The sequence below is a fragment of the Hypomesus nipponensis genome, chromosome 14 (assembly GCF_054491055.1).
Source record: "Hypomesus nipponensis isolate SF chromosome 14, ASM5449105v1, whole genome shotgun sequence".
Classification (NCBI taxonomy): Eukaryota; Metazoa; Chordata; class Actinopteri; order Osmeriformes; family Osmeridae; genus Hypomesus; species Hypomesus nipponensis.
Genome location: NC_140374.1, coordinates 10,977,905 through 11,002,170, shown reverse-complemented (window position 1 = coordinate 11,002,170; position 24,266 = coordinate 10,977,905). Strand labels below are relative to the sequence as shown.

The following is a 24,266-nucleotide window of genomic DNA, read 5'->3' as shown; positions in this document are numbered from 1 at the left end:
CAGTTAACTAACAGTCATAGTTTGCACGATTAACTAAAGTAGTTAACTCACCTATCAGTTAATGTGTTAATGTCAATAGGAATTGATACATGGTTCCAGATTTAATTAATACTAAATCATATGTGACTCCCTATTACCAAATGATGTGTTCATGATCAGTGCATCATTAAGTACTTTCTGAGTTATGTATTAACTGATGATGATTCATGCATTAGTTAATGCATTAATGAATGATAATTCATGCACCCTTATTGTAAAGTGTTACCAATTACTGCAAATGTATCAAGGCTTGTATACATTTACATGTATGCATTTAGCAGACGCTTTTATCCAAAGTGACTTCCAAGAGAGTTTTACAAAAGTGCACAGGTCACTGATCATAACAACGAGATAGCCCCAAACATTGCGGGTAGCCAAACATGTAGCATATATTGTGAAACCAAATAAGTCCCAAAGGGAAGAACAATAAGAGCATGGAGTTAGACAAGTTACAATTAAACAGCAATAACCTCAAAAGTGCAAGAGTGTACCTGTGGAGAAAGCAAGCAACAATAATATATTTCACAGCGAGTACAATCATTTTAAGATAGTTACAACAAACCAACAAGAGCAACAAGTGTGATACAAGTGTATCAATAAGAGTCATTGTGATCCTGGGGGGAAAATAACATACAGCCAATCATGTATACTTTTGTATTATTGTTTATGTATATTTATTGTATTTGTATCAACAGCCTGGTTATCTTTCTCCATATTTAATTACATATATTTTGCAAACCTGTGTCATCTATTCAGTTTGATATTCAGGGTTATTATACTTTGCTAACTTGATGTGTGCTATTACTTGTTGTATAAAGTTCTTGGTGGATGTACTGTATATAAAGTATGACTCTTATGTTTTTATGCTGCACCAGAATTGCTCTCCTACTGTGTAACGATTAATATTATAGAATATATTGATGAGATATCAATAATAATAAATACAAATATATAAATTAAGTAAAATGGAGAAGAACAAAAGTATCTTATTATTGAATGAATGGAATGTGTGTGTTTAAGGAGCATGCAACACACTCTTACATGTGTCGTCTTGTTGAGGCATGAGTCAGCTTGAGTGGGTGGGGATGGACCTGTCTGGTGCCAGGAATGTATGAATGGAACACTTCTGAGAAGAATTGTGCTGGTCTTTGAAATTACTGTTATTTATAGGATGTGGAATGAGGTGGTTCCTCCCAAAAGTACAGCTCAGCTATCCTGTTGGCCTGAAAAAAACATTCAGAAATAGGAGAAAAAAGTTAATACACATACACTTTATAGTCAATTGCAGTATTAAATAATCTGTGTGGTTAATTAAAGTAACCGTAAATTTACAGTAAAAAGATTCAAACACACCTTCTCCAATGAGCATGTTTTCACCTTGGTTCGAGTTGTGGTCATATTCATATTCATATTCAATATTCATCAAAACAGCTGAGTGCTGTAGGTTGATTGATTTTATGACTGACATCCAAGCCTTTATGTTGCAGCTATGGGCCTCGAACAATGTCCCCCTGGGGCCTGTATCTCTGACTCACTGTAAGAAGAGAAAAAGGTGCCTGGAGAGAGCTGTGAAATTAAACTTTAATGATCGTGGTAATATGGATCCAAGTTCAGTATACCGTGTATCAGTTACCATGTATATAATATATTTCATTTGAACGCTAACGAATGCTAAGCTAAACACAATGAAAAGCTAATAATCTCACAGGGGACATTTAATGTAGTGCTAGCAGGGCCATGCAAAGTAGCATGGCAGTTTTTTCCTAACTCCAGGTCAATTTTCTATAGTTGCAATTTCGATTTCATGTTACATTTCTAAGAAGTAGTTTGAATAGTTTTAAATCATACAAAATAATAGCCCAACGTTGTCATACTCATAATTCTAGTCAGAATATGAGTCTGAAAACTCCCCGTTGGGCTGTGACTATGGGGCGTGTTTCAACCGAACTTGTAAAACAAATGCCTCTTCGCTCAGTTGGATAGACCTACAACCAGAGCAACGTAACATATTGTTTGTTGAAAACAAATTCAACCCAAGGGCTCTTTCGTGACGTTGTTGATTGCGTTACTGTTGATCATCTGTCCATCATCGTATAGAGCCCGCCCTGGCAATTTCATTGGTCCGCCCAGATCCTGGTTTTATATAGTTGTCCCCAATACGAGACCCTCCAGACCCAACTTCCCGACCAAATATTTTTGTGGAAGGGGCAAAGTTGGGCTGGCAGCCAGGCTAACAAAATAATGCTGTCCCATAATACTGGTGGCAACGTAGTCACCTCTAACAGACTGTGTCTCCCAATCAGGATGTCTACTGCTTAAGAACAGTATAGTCCACAAAATAATTTTGAATAGTGTGTAATATGATAACTATAGTTTTATGACTCTATAGGTGAGGCCTACTGCGTAAATCAGTTACTTAGAAGAAGAATGTGTAACACTATATGGTAGTGTTGAACATTCTACTACTTAACCTGTTAGTCAATGTATACATTTCAAGGGGGAAAACTAATGCAATACAAAGTAGGCCACAGCATGATCAGGTCAGGATGTTGTGTATCACGGATCAAAATGTGTCATCTCTGACAGAACTGACACATCTGAGAACAAACATCAGTTTGGCTATCTACGTATGAATGTCTGTTCATATGCTCCTCTTGTTATTGTTCACATCATAATGACATACAAAGCCATACAAACCAAGCACTTTCAAGGTTAAAATGCCTAATATCTTCAGTATTGCACTAAACCATAACATCCAGTTACTAATTTAGTCAGCAGGACTGACAGTTCATAAGAGTAATGTAAAGTCCCTGCATACTATGGCATGGCCGATCCCTCGTAAAGCCATCTCCATGGGAACTGCTGTGGCATTTGAGCAAGGCTGAACATTTCGGATGGATGCTAGTATCCTGTGACAGATGAAATAAGGATTATTTCCATTTGATCGCTATTATCCATTTGATCGTTAAATATCTTACAGTAGAAATGTGCACAAGCCTGAATATATCTTGCACTATGAAAATTGCCCTCACTAATCTTGTCTCCTTGGAGATAATGGAAGAATCAAGGGTAGGATATGTATAACTACATGTTTAATTTGTCAATGGTCTAATGGATTGTTTTCTTGATGGTTTTAGTATTTTATCCAATATTTAAACAGGACTTTTGTGAATATGATATAAATATAATTATTTCTATACAGCGCATCCAGAATGTTATGTTACAGCTTTATTCCAAAATTGATTATATTCATTTTTTCCTGAAAATTCTACACACAACACCCCCTAATGATTGGTCATTGATGTTGAAAAGGATGTTGTGTGAGATCCCAGGATTGTCTTCCAGCAAGGGATCCGACCCAGACTGCATAACCTCTGACTGCTTGCCAGCTAAGCTCTTAAATGGCCATGCATCGTCGCCACAAAGGGCATACTGGAGAGGAGACCCGTGTCAGGGAACTTCACATGTGATAAGGTGTGGCAAATCAAGTGTGGGCTGGGCCAGCCTCTACTCTACTGCCCCATATAGCACCTCTATTTAGGATAAGAGAACCACAGAGGCCTTTCATGCTGCACTGTAAATAGTAACTTTTAGTAATATCATATCTCGTCATATCAGATGGAAACAAATTGTGCTAACAATCTGATTATACTGTAAAACTGTTGATAGTTTTAAGCAGAGCTAACTATTACTTTATGGACTGTTTACTTCTAGAGGAGGGCAGCTAAATCCGTAGCAGTCCAGGTGTTTGGCATGTGCATGCCATTTGTGTGTTTGGTTACTGTGTGTTTGGTTACCATGGTGTTAGGAGAGAGGGATAAGAAGGGGAGCTGCTCTGACAACATGTCCCAACCTCCATCTGGATACAATACAAACTTCCTTTAAAGTCTGCCTCAGTGAATAATGTTGGACCTACCTAAGGTCTGTGGGTCCTTGATGTTCACATGGATCTCAGGATACTTCCATCAGCAGCCCTGCTATGGTATTGCAACCACAAACATAGGGAAAAGATAGCTATCAGTTATGGGTCTTTGTTCTTAAATGAATCAAAGTGTGGGCCATTGAAAAAAAAGTACATAAACCATAAACACTGACAAGCACAAAGACGACTCATGCATGACACATTACATAATGTCCTCTATGGTGCAGAAGGACATTTCAATGCTCTAGCCAGCAGCATTTCATATTACTATATTACTATTGTAAACACAAATGGAAAAACAACAGGGTCTCATACAGAAAATCGATACACATTTCATCAAAGCGTCACTCTCTTCCCAGCGATTACACAACAATGAGTATTTTATATAATATATATAACAACAAACAGAGGAGTGGCTGTAGTCAGTTGAACTATACACTGTTTGTGCATGACATTTGTTGGTGGTAAGCATTCAGTAAGAGACGGTATGCTCGGACTGAAGTCGGTCTTTGCTTGGGACTCATTTTTATGTTCATGTGCAGGTTACGACACCTCTCCTCCTCCTCAGCTCATGCACAGAGCTGTCTCTTGCAGACAGGTGTTGGGCCAATATGGCCTCAGGCACTACATAATCAAGCACTCCACAGCAGAGCTGGAATTTCACCTGGAGGGAGAAAAGATCTCTCAATATGCCAGTGCTCATAGAGCCAGAACCAACTCTGCTCAAATGTTACAGTGGGAAACCACAGCAGCACTTCTTCCACTTCTGACTACCCACACTTCTCAATATTTCCAAGATTATCCATCCTCTCTTTTAACCAGTAAACTCTCAGGACCTACACTGGCCGCAGTCTAATACTGCACCAGCTATGTTCTGTTTCTGCCTCTATTTCACTTCTTGTGAAGTGACATAATGACTACCCAGGCTTTCAAAAACATTGTTTTGATGTCTTCATTGTATTGCATTCCTAACCACTGATGTAGTCCTGTTCTGTGGGTATGTGTAGTCAGAGTAGTTCTACAGCATTTAAAAGATTTGTTTTGTAAAGATTGTGAGATGGGCTAGGGCGTTTTACTGAAACAAGGATTTTGCTTTACTCTTTTGTCACCTGTAAGGAAGAGAGAGATTGATGGTCAGATGTAAAACCTAAGAAGTGCAGATATCAAAACTCAGAATGTTCAATAAGCTTTGTGAATCTTTATGTAGAGGGAGCATCAAAGGTCGTGTACTTTGAGCATTTCTCTCTTTCAGGTTTACTACAGGTTTAAAGAGAGTAGTGTAGGCTACCCAACCAAAACCCTTCTAATGGAGTAGTTTTAACTTTTTTGTGTGTGTTTATTGAAGACTTGGACATACTGTAACTACAGTACACCTATTTCATGTTGACCCATTGACAGATCTTTCTTTTAACAATAACGAGTATTCTTCAATCATTCTGTATTGTAATCTTCTTCAGTGGGTTATTTTCCATTGTTGAACTCACCTTATGAACCTTATATTACGGTGGCCCACGGGTGCACACCACATTAGCGAAGCAAACAACTCCCAGAGGTACGTAAGCGTGGTCCCGTAGAGTTAATTTACTTCACTTGATTTTACAACAACAGTTCAGAGAATGTAGCCTGGCTGCCAGCCCAACTTCGCCCTCCCACAAAAAAATTTGGTCGGGAAGTTGGGTCTGGAGGGTCACTATAAAACAAGGATCTGGGCGGGCCAATGAAATTGCCAGGGTGGGCTTTATACGATGATGGACAGATGATCAACAGTAAGGTAATCAACAACGTCACAAAAGAGCCCTTGGGTTGAATTCGTTTTCAACAAATAACATATTAGATTGCTCTAATTGGTTGTAGGTCTATCAAATTAAGCGAAGAGGCATTTGTTTTACGAGTTCGGTTGAAACACGCCCCATAGTCACAGCCCAACTGAGAGTTTTCAGACTCATCTGACTAGAATTATGAGTATGACAATGTCAGGCTACAGAGAATGTCTAATGTAGAGAGAACTGACACTCGGGAAACTTCCGGGTTCTGAACTGGTTTAAGTTCCATGTGATGGCGCTAACGAGTGAGTGCAGAATGAATGGAGGTCTATGGAGCGGCACCCCTCAAAATCCACTTTTCTCAGGATAACATTTTTTGTCTAGTAATTTAAATTCTGAATTCAAAAGGGGAGGCAAAAAAATACACACTGCTGGCTGTTAGATTTTTTTAAAGTCGCCTTTCTGTTCTAAAAAGCTTTTGAAAATGTCATTGACATCATACACATCGTACGACCAGAGCTACTGCTTTTTTTTTTTCACTTACTTTTTTCTCTCAGGGCATCGACAACACAGCTGACAGGTTAGGCTCTCCCTTTCAATACACATGCTAGAAAGAGTTTTGGCTTGCTAATGTTGTTGCTAATGTTGTTGCTAATGCATTCTGATTCCGCTTTGGATGCCATCAAGCGGGAACTCTGGTCGTATCAGTCCTTCACTAACCAATCAGCATTCATTAGCAGAATGCTAGCATGTTGTGGGCAACAATGACTCACCCTGTAAGAAATCAAAAGGACATAAGTACTCGTTCATTCAACTTTCGACCTATAATCCATGTTGAAAATTCAAAAACTATTATCAAATCTGAGATTTCTCAACGACAATCAGGTGAAAGAGACACATTTAGCCGTTTAGCTCCATAGACTCCCATTCAATATGCACTCGCTCGCGATCACCCCCAGTGGAACTCTGGTGGAACTGCAGCCAAATTCGGTACAATGGGGCTTAATAGGGAGTGGCAAGGCTCTCCTTAAAACAGTCTCTGAACAGTTAAAACACCAAAAACACCCCCCTTTGCATGCACTGCCCCTGGTGGTCTGGAAAATGTTTTGGTGTGAGCAACTTGAAATGCAGCGTTTCTACAAATGTTGTTGTGTTTTGTGCTAATGCTGCGGTGTTCTCAGTTAATGCTGTTGTGTTCTCGGCTAATGCTGTTGTGTTCTCGGCTGATGGTGGTTGTGTGAACCAATGCTGTTGTGTTGTCACTTAATGTTGTGGTGTTGTAAGTAGGTGATGTTTAAATGTGAGGTTTTTTTTAAATGTAGGGTTTTTATAAATGTTTTGTTTTTGTTAACGTTGTTGTGTTGTGTGTTAATGTTGTTGTGTTTTCAACTTTTGTTTGCTTCGCTAATGTTGCTGTGGTGTGCACCCGTGGGCCACCGTATTATATACACAATAAACTGTGTATTTGCTCATTCCCATGTCCACTGCTGTGTTTCTTATTTGACATTCCAATAAAAGACTCCACAATAAAAGACCTACAAGCAAGAAAAGCAACAGCTCTCTCAAATGCACAAACAACACAATGATCACACATAGACCTGCCAACTACAGTAAATCCGCCAAATACCTGTAAAACACTCAAATGTAGAGGTGTCCAAAATGTAGTGTAATTTAAATATACATAGTACGTTTAATCTAAATGAAATTGATCAAAGTCCAAATCAACAAAATAAAAATGTATTAAAGTTTAAGGACTTTTTGGTGCTCTTTAAATACACACAATTCTACAGTATGCACACAGTGCAGTTTCATGTGAAAATCAGTTTTCTTCTCTCAGATTTAAGTGCAGTTCTTCAAGGCACATAAATACTGTATGAGTTTAACAGACAGTCAAATGGCATTTGAAATTTCAATTAGTAAGTACTTAAAATGTCAGGAGGGTCACATTGCGCCATGATTGTGGCTTTAAAATAGTGTTTAAACCATTGCAAGCTGAGACGTCTCTATTTTTACACCGGTATCGATAGAGGCCAACATGTCTTTTAATTACTATTAGCTGCACAGCTATAGAAAAGTGGGGTTCAAACAGAGCAATGCACATACGAAGCAATGTCATTCTGATTTTTTCTGCAGGGTAAATAAAGCCATAGGATTCAGTGCTTATTTTCAGATGCAACCCAGCTCCAGGGCAATGGAGGGCTGGCTGTTCCCTCATTCCAGCTCCACATGCTGCTGCTGTTTACTGGGCCCTCAGATGTCAAGCCCAAATCAGAAATGCCTTTGAGTTGTATAGTTGTATATATACAATATGCACAGTGTAGTCTCAGTCCAGTTGAAATGTTTTGCCATTGGTCCAATCAAGATGATTAAGCATGTACATGCTTGTTTACTTTGGCTGACAAACCGGTGTATTGAGGATCATATCTTCACCAATAGACAGTTTCATACAATGGGAATTACATTGACACATCACCATGCTTACCATAATAATGTGAAGTCCACAAAACCAGGTAGACAAGTTGAACTACTTACTCAAAACCCAACATGGACTGCAACCAGAAAATCAGGCATTGAGAACTACCATGCTTGTGGGAAACCTTCAATATGTTGTGAAACTAGTTTAACTGCTACAGTATGGTAAAATGGCAAGTAATAAGCAGTTGTACTTACATCTACCTCAACTCCTGACAAGATTCTATGCAGGTTCAACAGCAATTACATTAAAGAGCACCCACACAAATGAAGCTAAACTCAGCTATTAAAACCCATATCATTATTTCTTGAGACATTTTTACAAGCCTGAAAAACGAAAAAATATCCTTTGAAATGCTTTAATTAAAGGGGTATTAAATATATATATTTAATATGTTGATGGCGACAGTAATGTAACGTCAACAAGGCATGGTATTGATGTGGATAAAATGGGGGGGGGGGGGGGGGTGTAATTTTATTTCTACAACTTGGATGTATTCCCAAATTCACATTTCAAGAGGCCAATAATCCCTTTAATTAAACCCAAGCTTCTTGGACAACTGTAGAGCAACATACTTATAATTCAAAGTCTCCTGAACCATCTGAGGGATTCAGCTTTGTGAGATTGATGGAATTATCCACCAAGTGGGTGGGATATGACAATCATCTGGGAAGAGGTGGAGATCATACAAGTACAGCATGGTGCCCGACCATGAGAGGCTTCCCATATATAAATGGTAAAACTGATGTTTTATAATAGGCTTATAATCATATTCTCTGAAGACCTCATGTCCCGAGAAGGACCAGATTTAGTCAGTGGCTGGATTTTAAGTGTGAGTTTGGTACGTGACAAGAGAGAGAGGTGATAATTAATTTGAGCCGACACCAGATCTAAAAAGCCCACAGTCACTGGAGACATATAACCCTACATGCTGGCCAGGGTGCTGCTGAATGTTTCATGATGCTATGCAGTTTAAGAGATATAATTTACTTGACTACTAATTTTGTTCTTGTGCAGTCTATAAAAACACTGAAAATGTATACGTAACTATTTTGGAATTGCAGCTATTCTTAGGTTAAGCTTGGCCAACAGTACACATATATATATGAAACCTTTACACATAGGTTGCAGACTCACAGGGGAAAACACAATTACATTTGGGCAAAATTTTTGGTGTACTTTTATGAGATATATTTTCAAGATTATCCACCAAACTAATACCCTGTGACATATTTCCATTTAAAAGCTGAATAAAACGGAATCAATCTAAATACCTGAATTTGAGCATGTTTTACTCATAACAATATAACTGCTTGTAATGTTGCAATATATTGGAACAATACGTACTTGGGGGTTTTACACAGCACAATTAAGTTTTTCCTGTAAGTGGAATTCACACTGACTGAACTTGTAGTTGATGAATTTAGTTGTTTTCCCTGCAAGTAAACAGACAGGGAGAGCAACATTCTAAGTGAATCAGGGGTTCTTAATCTGAAGAAATCCACTGTAAATGTACACAGAGGTTCAAAGCCTGCTGACTGAGCTGCTTCTCCTCTCCATGACAACTGTGCTAGTCGAAAAGGATTGTCAACCCTATCAGTTCCAAACCCATTTAAATAAAGTTATGCAAATAATGGAGAGGCCCTGTGCAGTGCCCAAGCAGCCTGCATTATCAGCAATGTGACAGAAGTCTGGCCGTCTTTCATCCATCAACTCTTATTTTGTCTGGCATTCACATTAAATAAAACAATATTTTTATGATGCATATTTTCTGAAAGACCACATTCATGATGTGTTGTATTAAATTAAATACATTTTCTTTTACCCCTCACACTTTCTGCCTCCACAACAAACCTTTATATTTTCAATTCAGTGTTTTACTTAATTCAGAATACAAAAGGTTTTTTTCAGTACAGATTAGTCAGTTTAGATCAATCAGTTTAGTGCAGATTCATGCAAGGTGCGTGCAAGACACCCATCTCAGCACTTTGGAGGTACATTTGATCAAAACGTAACAAGGACAAGGAAGAGGAGGAGGAGGAGGAGGAGGAGGAGGAGGAGGAGGAGAAAGAAGAAGGAGAACGGTGATCTCTAATGAGATTCGGGCCACCATGGTTGACCATGTGCTCAACCATGGTTTGAGCATGAGGAAGGCTGGCCAGAGGGTCCAACCAAATCTCAGCCGCTTCACAGTTGCTACCATCATTAGAAACTTTAGAATGGAGAACAGGTATGAATTATATTTGCCTTGTGTACTACAGTTTTTCTGAATTGCTAAAACACTAAAACCCATTGGCTGAACAAAGTTATCAGTTGCCTAAACTCATGTAGCTAATTGTGCAGTCTGTTGTCAATACCTTAAACCATTTCACGTGGTAAAACACAATTTGCAAATCTCACATAGACTTTTCAGCAAAACTCTAAACACATTCTCAATCTCAAAACACATTCTGCACTCTAATGGACATGTCATCCATACTGGTAAACACAAATGGCAACAATCAAATACAAATAGAAAAAACATGTCATTGACTAAACACAACCACTCAAAATTGATTTCACTTGTTTTTAAATGATGTGACACAACCAATATAAGCCAGTTCAGAGAGCAAACAGGTTGTTGAAGGTGGGAAAATATTCCTTGTGATGTCAATGACCCTGACCCAGCCCAAAGACAAGAAGAAGCACATTGATCACATGTTTACTCCTTAGATTTTTGTCCCTTTTACTGTATAGTATTGTAAACTGTAGTACAGTGCATTGTAGGCTCTATACTGTACAATTACGTAACAAATGGTATGGCCCTGAACATTGCACTTCCCATTTGTTACAGTAACAGTACTGAATGCTCAATAGATTTAGACTGGTTGCAGGTTTATATCAACAAAGAACAGGAGTGAGTTGTGGGTAGTGAGATGCAGGGTATAGTACTCCGATATATCGGCCGATATAGAAAATTACTGTAATGAAATAAAAAATCCAGAAACGCATAACAACACAAACCGATTTCCCTAACATTCTGCCCCACTCGTGTTGCCAACAGGGACGTTGTAGAGTGCCCTTTGGTGACAAACTATGCAAGGCCAGTATAGTACTGTATAGGGGTACAAGGAGGAGAAAGAACAAGAACAATTGCAAAGAGCAAAGCAGAGTAGTAATTTCTGATAAATGTTGAGCTACTATGATAGAACATGTTTTCGTTCATCAAAAGACAATGACGGATAAATATGAAATTAGTTTTGAGATAATTTGAGATTCTCCTTGAGAACTATATGTTTTGAACAATGTGTTTTCAATTTTTTGGTGTATTGTTTACTGACTGCTTGATAGTGTATATCATTTTGATCACTTTGTTTATGATTTGAGAGCAGTGTTTGATTTTGAGCACAGGTAAATCTGTTTTGAAGTGAAAGTTTGATTTTGAGGACAGGGAAAACTGTTTTGAGGCGAAAGTTTCATTTTGCAAGAGAATTCGAGGTTTTGTAAATAGTGCTTGAAGATGAGGTTTTGTGTTTACAGTTTTGAGAAAATGGGTGACTGTTTCAAGAATGTGTTTTAGCAATTGTGAAAAACTGTAAAATATTGCATATCAATAGAATACAGTGTGCTCACTGTATTTGTATTTTGCAGGACTGAAAGAGAACCACGACGTGGAGGAAGAACATGCACTTTCACAGCCGAACAGGAGACTGACATTGTGAAAATGGTTCGTGAAAACAACACTATCACACTCCGACAGATACAAACCAGGATCCTGGCTAACCATGCCACATTCAGAAACATTCAGACCATCAGCCTCTCTACACTGTACCGTGTTCTCCGCAGGAATGCCATGCGGATGAAACAAGTGTACAGGGTCCTATTCGACCGGAACACAGACCACATCAAGGAGTTGCGGCAAGAGTTTGTAAGTCCCATACATTCAGCACTGACACATGCATGTATTGCACCTGTAATGTGTCTCACTGTACCCCACTGTGTTGACCCATCTGTGTCCATACTATACAGTAACTTGCATTATCATGCTGTCTGTTCCAGCAGATCCAGGAGCATGACACAGCTAATGATCTATATGAAGACATGAATACATATTCATTGATGAGGTTGGATTCAACTTGGTGAAGAGGAGGCGCCGAGGCAGAAATGTCATTGGCCAGCACACCATTGTTGAGGTCCCCGCCGAGCGTGGTGGGAACATCACTTTGTGTGATGCAATGGGTTGAGCAGGCCCGTTGACAGTACTGTACTGTTCAAAAAATAAAACTTTTTTTGCTGCATATGTATGCTGTTCTGTGTTTGACTATGAAATAATTTGGCCTACACTGAGACATTTTACAAAAGTTGAAATGGCTCATTCTCCAGAGTCATTGTCATACATATGGTGTGTTCCATTTCGAGAATTGTGTTTTCAATTTTGCACTACTGTGTGCTGTGAATGCTTGGTAGTGTGCAGCAAATGCTTATTGTGTGTACTGTTATGAATGGTATGTGTGTCATTTGAAAATATGGCTGTGTGTACCAAATGAGAACACGAGTTCCATTTTGTAAACAGGTGAGATATTTGATGACAAAGAGTCATCTTGCAAAGGGAGTGTCAGGTTTACCATTTTGTGTGTGAGGTTTTCAGTTTTGTGTGTGCAGTTTTGAGAAATACGTTATTGTTTTGAGACACGTGTGTTAACAATTGTGAAAAACTGTAATGTGTTAGACCTGACTTGAACCTTTATCCCCTAGTGATAGTGTGGAAAATCCCACCCTAACCTCCTCTACCTGCCTCTCTGCATCCTGGTGGGCCGAGCCTCAAAAGTCAATAAAGATAGCCGCGTCACCTGAGGCAATCCTCTTTAGAAAAAGCTGGCTGGCCTTGTGTGCATGCCATAGCTCCCAATTGTTTGATCTGTGTTTATGACATGTACGTTTCCTTTGATTTGACTGTATTTATAGTAGCTTTAGGTTTTTGTATTGTTTGCTGTGTGATTCATTGTTGATGTCCTTGGAATCAGGCTAATTAGGTGATATCAGTAGCCCTACATAGCATGAGTTGGTGGCTTACACTTTTCAAACTCTTTACACTGTGCCAAAGAGCCATGGCCTTATTGAAGTAAATCAATTACACATTTAGATCATGGAGGTGATGGAAATTGCATCACAGACAATTGAAGGGACCCTTCATGGACCATTACAAACCATTTACCACTTTTTTTAATCCATGAAAACACAACCATTCCTATAGTCAAATGCTAGCAATGTGAAAGCAACATGTGAACATTGTCTGGAAAAAGCTTGTTAAGTCAGCCATGGAGAGGTTGGTAGGCTTGCTGTAGATGGGAATGGTCTTTTCTCAGAGATCCATTCAAACAGCATCAGTAGTGCTCAGCTGTGTTCTTACTCGTACAATCACTTGGGGAAGTGTCAATCGAAGGGGTTATCCTACTTCTCAGAGCATTGTGAGTTTATTTTGAGCAACATATGAAGAGAGCGGCTGGTCCATCTTTTTTATTCTCAGTTTCTAATCCTAAAGCTGCCAGTTTGAGAGCTTCCTTCCTGACAGGGAAATGACACAGTAATGGCCTCCTCTTCCCTCTAGCATGTCCTTACTCTGCAGCTGTCTAATGAGGGCATAAAAGCATCAGCTGCTGCTAATGAAGACTGCATTCCTAGCTACCAACTGCTCTCAATGGTCCTAAAAGATCCTTTTGTGGGAAATGTTAAAATACATTAATTTGTATATCCCTTCAGTACATGTAGTACTGCACATCATTCATTTTAACATTTAAAATATATAAAACAAAGTATGTATTTAAAAATCTTTATAAAAAGATTGTATTTGGGAGCCTTTTCCAAACAGACAGAGTTACAATACTTCTCAAGATAAATCCAAACATTAATATCTGAAACAGATGCCACTGGTTCTGTATTAAACTATACTGTATAGGTCACAATCAGTTAATTGTATTGTACCAGCTGTCAAGGGTGCATGGATAAGAGACTTGACATGCAGGAGACAAACATATTGCTGAAAATGTAGTTCTTACTGTTTAAATACATTCTAGCTAGAAATATTTGATCAGAGTCAATTAACCAGTACAGGGTAAGAAAAGGCAGACACAAATTGTACCTGCTTCCGAGCTAGACAATAGCTGATCACTGTTGGTATCAGTTCATATTCTTAGAGACAGCTAATATTAATTTGAACTCACAAATAGGTCCAGACTTACAATGTGTAAAGTTGCTTGTAGTATCTTTAAATATGACAGACCTTGTTGGACTACAGGACTCTGCTGGATACATTCAAAGACAACCCACAGGAAAGGAATCTGTTGATCTGAAGAACACGAGGGACTGGGGTTGAATGTCATAAATAAAGACAAACTAAAGACAACAAAGACTCGTACCCAAAGCAGACATTCTGGCAACAGAGTGGAGATTAACCAGTCATCTATCTGGGGGTGTGTTGTGTGAGGGGTCTGAGTGATATACTTACCTTTTGTTATACATCCGTGAGACAGATGGAACGAAACCAACAGAGATAAGAAGCAATCTGTTTTATGGCTCTAATTGTGTAAAGTAGGGTTTTGGAGAGAGGTGAGATATATGACTGGGTTGTATCTCAGTGGTTTTGGCCTGAACATGACGAGAAACAGGGCACATCCAACAACTCATTATGGTAGGCATTAGATTAGGTGAAGGAAACCTATTGCTTCCCACTGTGGGAAACTGTATCTTAACCACAGACTAAAGCTCCTTTATAATGCTATAATTCAGGTCAGTGGTTCTGGTCCATCTGGTCCATCCAAATTCCCTCTACATAACTGTACAAGATGGCAACTGACAGTTATCTACAGGAAGATATTTATCCTTGCGTCTGAGCTTTTTTGGGCTGTGCCATTTAGGGAAACTGATTCAACCACCTCACCCATGTATTTTCTGAAAGCTTACATCCTAAGGATGTGATCTGTGGAAAAGACTACAGGTTTGAACACACATTTGACCATTTCTGAACTGTCCAGTCATGCATTAGGGAGATGCAATTTTTTCATGTAGCCTACATAATTATTAGGCTTCTCAACCTAGACCAATTGTGAATTTGATTTACATCTCAGAAATCTTCGTATGAACAATTTACATTAAGCTTATGTCAATTATCAATATGAAAGAATGCTCAATGCATCTCCATGTCTCCTGATATAGCCTAGGTGGTTGAGACTGAGAGTGAGTCAGAGGCAGGGGCAGCATGCAGTGGAGACAGCTCTGTTGCTGAGGTGAGTGCTGAAAGGTGACAGGTAGTTGAAGATGTCCCATTGCTTATTGGGAAGTTTAGTTTTCAAAATATTTAAATGTCCAGCCCCTCAGAGTATGTATAACAACTATGGTAGTAATAGTTGTGGTAAATGCACCAGATGCGGGAAATTGCATCTACATCTTTAAAAAATTAGGGGGGAGAAACCCCCAGACCCCCACACAAAATGTGCCCTCCCCCACTTTCAAAATGCTGCTGACGCCCATGAATGTGGATGATCACATCAAAATGCCAAAACCCAAAACGGGAAATGCTATAGCCTATAGCCTTGTGTTTAATCCGCCACCACTTAATAACTTTTGTTAAACTTGAGGGTGTCAAGCGAACAACAAAATTACTGAGGAAATGCATGTCATGCTGTTATAATGTGCCACCACTTGTTTCTTTGACCATTGTTATACAGCATTCAAGGGCAGTTACAAACCCCTCCCCCGCCCTACTTTTGGGAAGGCTGATCACTCCTCCATTCTTCTCCTCCCTGCATATGAACAAAAGCTTAAACAGGTCAGACCGGTTGAGAGGTCAGTTCACCTTTGGAGTGACGAGAGTGTGGCGACCCTCCAGGACTGCTTTGACACCACTGACTGGCTGATGTTCAAGGAGGCAGCAGATAGGGACATTAACAAATACACGGACACTGTTTCCAGCTACATCCAACACTGCATAGATGACGTTGTCCCCAAGAAGGTTGTCCAGTCTTTCCCAAATCAGAAGCCATGGGTTAATGCCGCGGTCCGGGCCAAGCTGAGAGCCCGCACTGTCGTCTTTAACTCTGGGGACCCTGATGAGAACAGGAAGGCCAGATACGACCTTCTGAAGGCCATCAAAGCAGCGAAAAGGGCTTACAGGACCAAGGTGGAGTCCAGCTAACATGGCTCTGACCCCAAGCGCATGTGGAGTGGACTTAAAGCCATTACTGACTACAAAGGGAGAGGCTACATTGAGACCCAGTCCTCTGTCCTACTGCTACTGCCTACTGCTGAGCTGAATTCCTTCTACGCTCGCTTAGAGAGGGACAGTGACCCCCTGCAGTGGAGCTACCTGAAGGACAAGCCAGTGGTGTGCCTACACTAACTGTAGCCGAGGTGAGGCTGTGCTTTAAGAAGATCAACCCTCGCAAGGCACCTGGCCCAGACGGCATTTCAGATAGGGCCCTCAGGGGCTGCGCTGACCAGCTGGCAGGGGTCTTCAGTGACATCTTCAACCTCTCCCTCAACTTGTCTGTACTCCCCACCTGCTTCAACAGGACCACCATTATCCCTGTGCCCAAGAACACCAAGGTCACATGTTTGAATGACTATCGCCCGATAGCACTGACCCCTGTCATGAAGTGATTAGAGTGGCTTGTCAAATCATTCATCTGCTCCTCGCTGCCCGCCACCCTGGACCCTATGCAGTTTGCATACTGGTCCAACAGGTTTACAGACAATGCCATCGCTCTGACTATGCACACCGCTCTCTCCCACCTGGACAAGGGAAATACGTATGTGAGGATACTGTTCATTGACTACAGCTCAGCATTCAACACCATCATCCCCTCCAGACTGGTCTCCAAGCTTGTGGACCTGGGACTAAGCACCTCCCTCTGCAAGTGGATCTTCCACTTCCTGGAGGGGGAGGCCACAAGTGGTGAGAATCGGTGACCGCAACTCATCTGTACTGATCACCAACACAGGTACCCCTCAGGGCTGTGTGCTCAGCCCTCTCCTGTTCTCCTTGTTCACTCACGACTGTGCTGACGACACAACCATTGTGGGCCTCATCTCTGACAGTGACGAGTCAGCCTACAGAGAGGAGGTTGACACCCTGACATCATGGTGTCAGGACAATAACCTCTCTCTCAACATCAGCAAGACCAAGGAGATGATTGTGGACTATAGGAGGCAGCAGGAGGAGGAGCATGCACCCCTACTCATCAATGGATCTGAAGTGGAGAAGGTCAGCTGCTTCAAGTTCCTTGGGGTGAACATCAGCAACGACCTCACCTGGTCTATTCACGCGGACAAGGTGGTCAAATCGGCCTGTAAGCGCCTCTTCTTCCTGAGGAGACTGAAGAAGTTTGGTATGGACTCAGTCATCGTCATTAACTTTTACAGATGCACTATAGAGAGCATTCTGACTGGTTGTATTACAGTGTGGTATGGGAGCTGCACAGACAGGGACTGCAAGGCCTCACGAAGTGTGGTCCGTTTTGCTGAGTTCATCATCGGCAGGAAGCTCCCAGCCCTACAGGACACCTACCACACACATTGCCTAAGGAAAGCCGGCAGGATTCTAAGTGACTGTTCCCACCCATTCTTCAGTCTCTTTACCCTGTTGCCCTCTGGCAGGCATTACCGCAGCATCCAGTCGCGTACACGCAGACTGGACAACAGTTTCTACCCAAGGGCCATCAGGCTTCTGAATGGACACTGACATGGAGATTGATTACTGCACACTAGTCACTTATACACTGTCACTTTCAGCTACTGGTTGCACTATCAGTAACATTGCACTACTGTACCTCACTGTACCTCGCCACCAGGCTCCTGTATGGTCATTGACATAGTCACTGATCTGCAATTTTGCACTATTCTTGTCCTCTTCCTTGTCCTCCTCTCACTCTTACCAATCTCCTTCTCTGGCTGTTGATATGTTCTAAGTTCAAAACAGAGGCTCAAGGCCCTTTTTATGCTGCAGTCCTGATCGCAAATTGCTCACCAGACCTGAGTGTTTAGAGATTTGAATAGTTGTGTGTTGTAGGTTGATGCTTTGAGACTTTACTTGAGAAGTGTGTGCAACAACTGAACATTGTGTGTAGTGTTTTAACAACAAGGTGATGTGTAATTGACATCAGTGTGTAAACAAGGAAAGTCAGAGTCTAATGCAGATAAGGGAGTGTAAAGTAGTGATAAATTGGGTCGAGCACTTGGTACATGACGTTAAGGTTGTGAAAATTGTGCCAAAGTTTTGCTTTTTGTGTGTTAACAATTGTGAAAAACTGTAACAAAATACAATTATTTATCTGATTCATCTGGAACATTGTGCATGTGGAAATACAAACTATAGTTTAAGCATACAGTATGTAACCAAATGTTTCTGTCTATGACATATCTTTGTTGCTTTTGGAATGGTTTGCTCTGAGAATGTGATGCCTCACCGACAAGGAAACACAAGTTCCAGTCAGAGTATTTATTTCTGTATGTCACATACAAGTAGTGAGATACCAGAAAACCAGTTTGCTTTTGCCAAAAAAATCTTTGGACGACATTCAAAATAAATTAGTTGGTTATAGGGTAAAAACAATTGATCTGAATTTTTCCAAAGGATTAAGACTGAGTAAATCCCATAAATTAATTTATTGGTAGGTTTAGATCGTTTTAGAGTAGATTTATGATGTCTTTTGTATATTAATAATTGAAATTGCTTGATTCTGACCATTTTTTTTTTCTGACCACTTTTTCACAATTGTTAACACACGTTTCTCAAAACAATAACGTCTTTCTCAAAACTGCACACACAAAACTGAAAACCTCACACACAAAATGTTAAATCTGACACTTCCTTTGCAAGATGACTCATTGCCATCAAATCTATTACCTGTTCACAAAATGGAACTTGTGTTCTCATTTAGTACACACAGACATTTTTTCAAATGACACACATACCATTCATAACAGTACACACAACTAAGCATTTGCTGCACACTACCAAGCATTCAAAGCACACTGTAGTGCAAAATTGAAAACACAATTATAGAAATGGAACACACCATATGAATGACAATGACTCTGGAGAATGAGCCATTTCAACTTTTGTAAAATGTCTCAGTGTAGGCCAAATTATTTCATAGTCAAACATAAAACAGCACACATATGCAGCAAAAAAAGTTTTATTTCTGAACAATACAGTACTGTCAACGGGGCTGCTCAACCCATTGCAGCACACAAAGTGATGTTACCACCACGCTGGCTGGGGACCTCAACGATGGCACGCTGGCCAATGACATTTCTGCCCCGGCACCTCCTCTTCACCAGGTTGAATCCAACCTCATCACTGAATATGTATTGATATAGCTCATTAGCTGTCGTGCTCCTGGATCCGCTGACAGCATGATAATGCAAGTTATAGTATGGACACAGATAGGTCCACAAAGTGGGCTACAGTGAGACACTGTAGAAAAGGAACAATATTGGATTACAGGTACAATACATGCATGTGTCAGTGCATCGCCGTAACTCCTTGATGTGGTCTGTGTTCCGGTCGAATAGGACCGTGTACACTTGTTTCATCCGCATGGCATTCCTGCGGAGAACACAGTCCAGTGTAGAGAGGCTGAGGTCTGGATGTTTCTGATGTGGCATGGTCAGCCAGGATCCTGGTTTGTATCTGTCGGAGTATAATAGTGTTGTTTTCACAAACCATTTTTACAATGTCAGTCTCCTGTTCGGCTTTGAAAGTGCATGTTCTTCTTCCACGGTGTGGTTCTCTTTCGGTCCTGCAAAATACAATCACTGTCAGCACACTGTATTCTACTGATATGCAATATTTCAGAACACAAGGCAAATATGATTCATACCTGTTCCATTCTAAAGTTTCTAATGATGGCAGCAACAGTAAAGTGGCTGAGATTTGGTTGGACCCTCTGGCCAGCCTCCCTCATGCTCAAACCATGGTTGAGCACATGGTCGTTCTCCTTCTTCTTCTCCTCTTCTTCCTCCTACTTGTCCTCCTCTTCCTCTTCCTTGTCATCTTCCTTGTCATCCTCCTCCTCTCACTCTTACCCCTCTCCTTCTCTGGTTGTCGATGTGTTCTAAGTTCTCAATTTTTCACCAAACAAAACCGAGGCTGAAGGCCCTTTTTATGCTGCAGTCCTGATCGCAAATTACTCACCAGACATGAGTGTTTAGAGATTTGAATAGTTGTGTGTTGTAGGTTGATGCTTTGAGACTTTACTTGAGAAGTGTGTGCAACAACTGAACATTGTGTGTAGTGTTTTGACAACAAGGTGATGTGTAATTGACATCAGTGTGTAAACAAGGAAATTCAGAATCTAATGCAGATAAGGGAGTGTGAAGTGTCAAATTGGGTCAAGCAATTGGTACATGAAGTGAACGTTGTGAAAATTGTGCCAAATTTTTGCTTTTTGTGTGTTATTAATTGTGAAAAACTGTAAATGGCATGCTGTGTGCTATGTATGCAGTTTCTGAATGTCATTATATATCCTGAAAGACATTTGAGCAAGGTTGTTTCATGACCCCAATTATCCAAGCATGACTGACAGTTATGCCAAAAAGAAAAAGGAATGTTCTTTTGTGCTTGAAGGTGTTTTCTCTTATAAACTGCATTTTCACTCTACAATTAACACTAGGAAGAACCAGACGGCTTAGGAGTACTTTGAACATTTAGGTAATATTATGATTGATCATGTATAATATGGATTTTTGTATGACTAAAATTATACAAAACATTTCAATGAACTATATTTTTACAGTGAATAAACTTGAAAATAACAGGATGGACATGAGAAAGGACTAACAAGAATGGACGGTCTGGTCATACTCGGGCAGCCATTCTTTGAAAACGCCAAATAGGCTTATCTGTCTAAAATGTTTAGATTGGGAAAAATTATATTTAAAGTCGCATCCTCAGTTGAAAAAAAACTGTCCCACCTGCATCTGAAAACAAACCTACGCTACGCCCCTCACCTGTGAACTACTACTAATCTACAGTACTTTGGAGTGGTAAGCAAAAAACATTTTTTGGTGTAAAAGGACCTCTAGCGTCTCTCCAACGTAACTACAACAAAAACGTTGGCGCCATTGTTCATTATTCAAACTTAATTTAAGAGCTGAATTCGCGAAATAATATATTTAATGGGTTAAAATGAACTAAAACTGTTTTAGGGTTTAAAAAGTTGTGTCAGTAGGCGTATCCAAATTAATCAATTTGCACAATATTTTTGCGTCCATCTGCGCATCTTACAACAATAGCTGGTAAATAAAGAGCTGCATATTACAGTTCGTTATATTATATTACTACCCCATTACGACTAGTCACCAATGCAAAATGCTAATTCCTGAGCTCTGTTGACATAACAGGTATAACTCATTCTGTAGGCCCATGAACACAACCGTTTCCTTTGTGTGCAAACCGACCAGTGGATTTCCACGCCCCTTCATTAGAGGGCATGGAGATGCACTTGAAAACGGGCCAGCAGCACCAGACAAGCGGTCACTGCAGCAACTCCTGCTCGGCAGTTCCATGGTACTGTGCCATCTAAGCGTTGTCAAAAGGTCTCGGAGTAAACTTTCAGAAAATGGATTCTAATATTGCTGTTCTCGGAACAGATAATGTTGGAAAATCAGGTGGGACCAGCAGTTTATATATTTTTTTAAAGCGAGAGTATTAACTAATGAACATACTTTGATGAACATGCATTGAAAATAAATATGATAATAATTTTACAGCTTTGACAGTCCGCTTCCTGACTCGTCGATTTATTGGAGAATACGGGGATATCGGTAAGTTTACTGTCTTCACTGTAAGCGTTGTCATAATACAGTTATACAATACAGTTAGCCAATTTCTGTATGGGGTTGTAAATCTGTTTTATTTACCACTTTTTAGAATCAATCTACAGTCACAATGTTATTGTGGATGGTAGCGACATCACGTTTCACATCTGGGATTCACCATATTCTCAGGTAATCACAGGAAAAGAGACAAATACTCAACGTCCAGTTCACATCCAGTTTTGTGTGAAGTATCTTTGATTCATATCAATTGCATGCTTTACAATGTTTATTTATTTTCTTTGTACTTAACATGGACACATTTAACCCACACTGACCAGATTCTTATTCAGTTATATTCTAGATCAACTTAAGATCATGTTTATCTTTTTGACAACTTAGTGTACTGCATGGATTGAAGTCATTCAATAATAATTAACGTGTGGTTTGATCTTACAGGACTTGTCCACTGAGTCATCTGCATATGAAAAGAGAGTGCAGTGGGCAGAAGGATTTGTCCTCGTCTACAGCATCTGTGACAGGGCCAGCTTCAACACTGTCACCAGGCTCATCCAATCAATCAAGTCCAGAAAAGACTATCTGGGCATAAAGAAAGTGCCCATAGTCATAGTGGGAAACAAGAGGGACTTGCACCATCAACGGACAGTCCTTAGTGAGGAGGGCAGGCTATTAGCCCTTTCCACAGACTCTCAGTTCTATGAGGTGTCAGCAGCGGAAAACTACCACAGTGTCCTCATGGTATTTCATGGACTTGTGGACAGAGTACGGGAGGCCAAGTCTGCCATCAAGAAGCCAGTGGGAATCAAAGGTATAGTCAAGAGCATGTCAGCAGTGTTCGCAAGGAGACGGACAGATTCACTATGAGGCTTTGATTTGCTGGACAAGCAGGGGGATCACAGTTGCCATGCGACGTATGTTGTTCTCAGTGCTCAGATGTTGGGTCCCAACATGCTGGGTGCCTTAAGGCTGGGACACGACCATGCAGGGAAGATGCATGCAGTCGTTGTAGAACTGAGCTGTACAGCTGTTCTTGCTGCTTACAGATCAGACTTACTTGAGGAGCGCACTGCCAAAGTAGGATTAAAGACATTTGAATATCACACCTTCTCCAAGAGTGCACATGTCAAAGATGGATTTTGAATACTGTTATTACATACAACTGCTCTAAGCACTTAAACTGAAATCTGTGTTAAACTAAAATCATAATGTGGGTGTCAAATTATTTTGATCAATGTTACTTCTTACATTATTTAGTTTACTTAGGAATTCAGGTCAGTTGTACAAAAGTCTTAACCAGAGTCAAATTATACAATGACAATCGGGGGGGTCAACTTCTTCTCGAGGGTGTGTATCGACCCCCCGACCTGTTGTTTTTACCTCTTTGGGGGGGGGGGGGCAAGACTTAATTAGGGGGGGTCAGACCCCCCCAAACCCCCCCGTAATTCACACCCTGGTCTTAACCTTTTCCGAATGTTGCATGATCATTGCATTTGCATTGATTTTAGAGGTTCCTAAATAAACCAGAATATATTAATCTGACGTGTGCCAGTTTACTAGGTATTCAGATTCAAGACCACAGTGTGATGGTGTTGTTGATACCTCTCAAGCCCCATAGCCCTTTACTGTGTGAGGTCTGCTAAAAGGCTGAGCCACAAAATAAGTGAAATTCTGTTTGTATAATCGCGCAATTATTCAAATAAAAAGAATTCATGTTAACTGTAAATGTTCTTTAATAAAATAAAAAACAAATGCATGATTTAACAATGATTAATTTATGTCATTAGCATGTAATGTTGGCACATTTTGAGTACTTTCTTTTCTATGTTTGTATCTGGTTTTAGTTTAATGACGTTGACAGCATTTTATTCAACTCATTAATGGCAAAGATATGCAAACATTAATGATTGTGGATTGGATTCCAGTTGCTGGCCAAGCAAAACTAATGAGCATATTTTCATTTGTATTTATAGACAGACAAATCATGGTACTTCAGCCGTTTCTGCATATATTTGTAAATGCAGTTGTGCTGATGGTAATAATCCTTAATCCTGAATTTGCAAATGCTGATCTTTCTAAGGGTTCACAAATTACAATGGCTGTTAAGTGCAAGAGGTGGAGAAGCTTGATTGGACTGTGTGCATACAGTGCATCCGGACAGTGCTTCACTTTTTATATTACACACAATACCCCATAATGACAAAGGGAAAACGTTTGTTAAAGATTTTTATAGATTTGCAAAAATGTACATGTACTC

The 24,266-nt window shown here is 40.1% G+C and overlaps 1 protein-coding gene and 1 long non-coding RNA gene across 2 annotated transcripts; one reads left to right on the top strand and one right to left on the bottom strand.

Moving 5' to 3' along the window:
• Window positions 1-513: 513 nt before the first annotated feature.
• Window positions 514-4,193, bottom strand: LOC146258581 (uncharacterized). Its single transcript, XR_014729795.1, has 3 exons — window positions 3,956-4,193; window positions 1,393-1,573; window positions 514-1,262 (listed from the first exon to the last, which is right to left on the bottom strand). It is a non-coding gene; the product is annotated as an uncharacterized LOC146258581 (long non-coding RNA).
• A 17,472-nt stretch (window positions 4,194-21,665) lies between these two features.
• On the top strand, window positions 21,666-23,304 carry LOC146258580 (ras-related and estrogen-regulated growth inhibitor-like protein). Its single transcript, XM_084672678.1, has 4 exons — window positions 21,666-21,844; window positions 21,947-22,000; window positions 22,107-22,183; window positions 22,451-23,304. The coding sequence occupies exons 1-4, from the start codon at window positions 21,796-21,798 to the stop codon at window positions 22,874-22,876; spliced, it is 606 nt and encodes a 201-aa protein (XP_084528804.1). The 5' UTR covers window positions 21,666-21,795; the 3' UTR covers window positions 22,877-23,304.
• The last annotated feature ends 962 nt before the right edge of the window (window positions 23,305-24,266 follow it).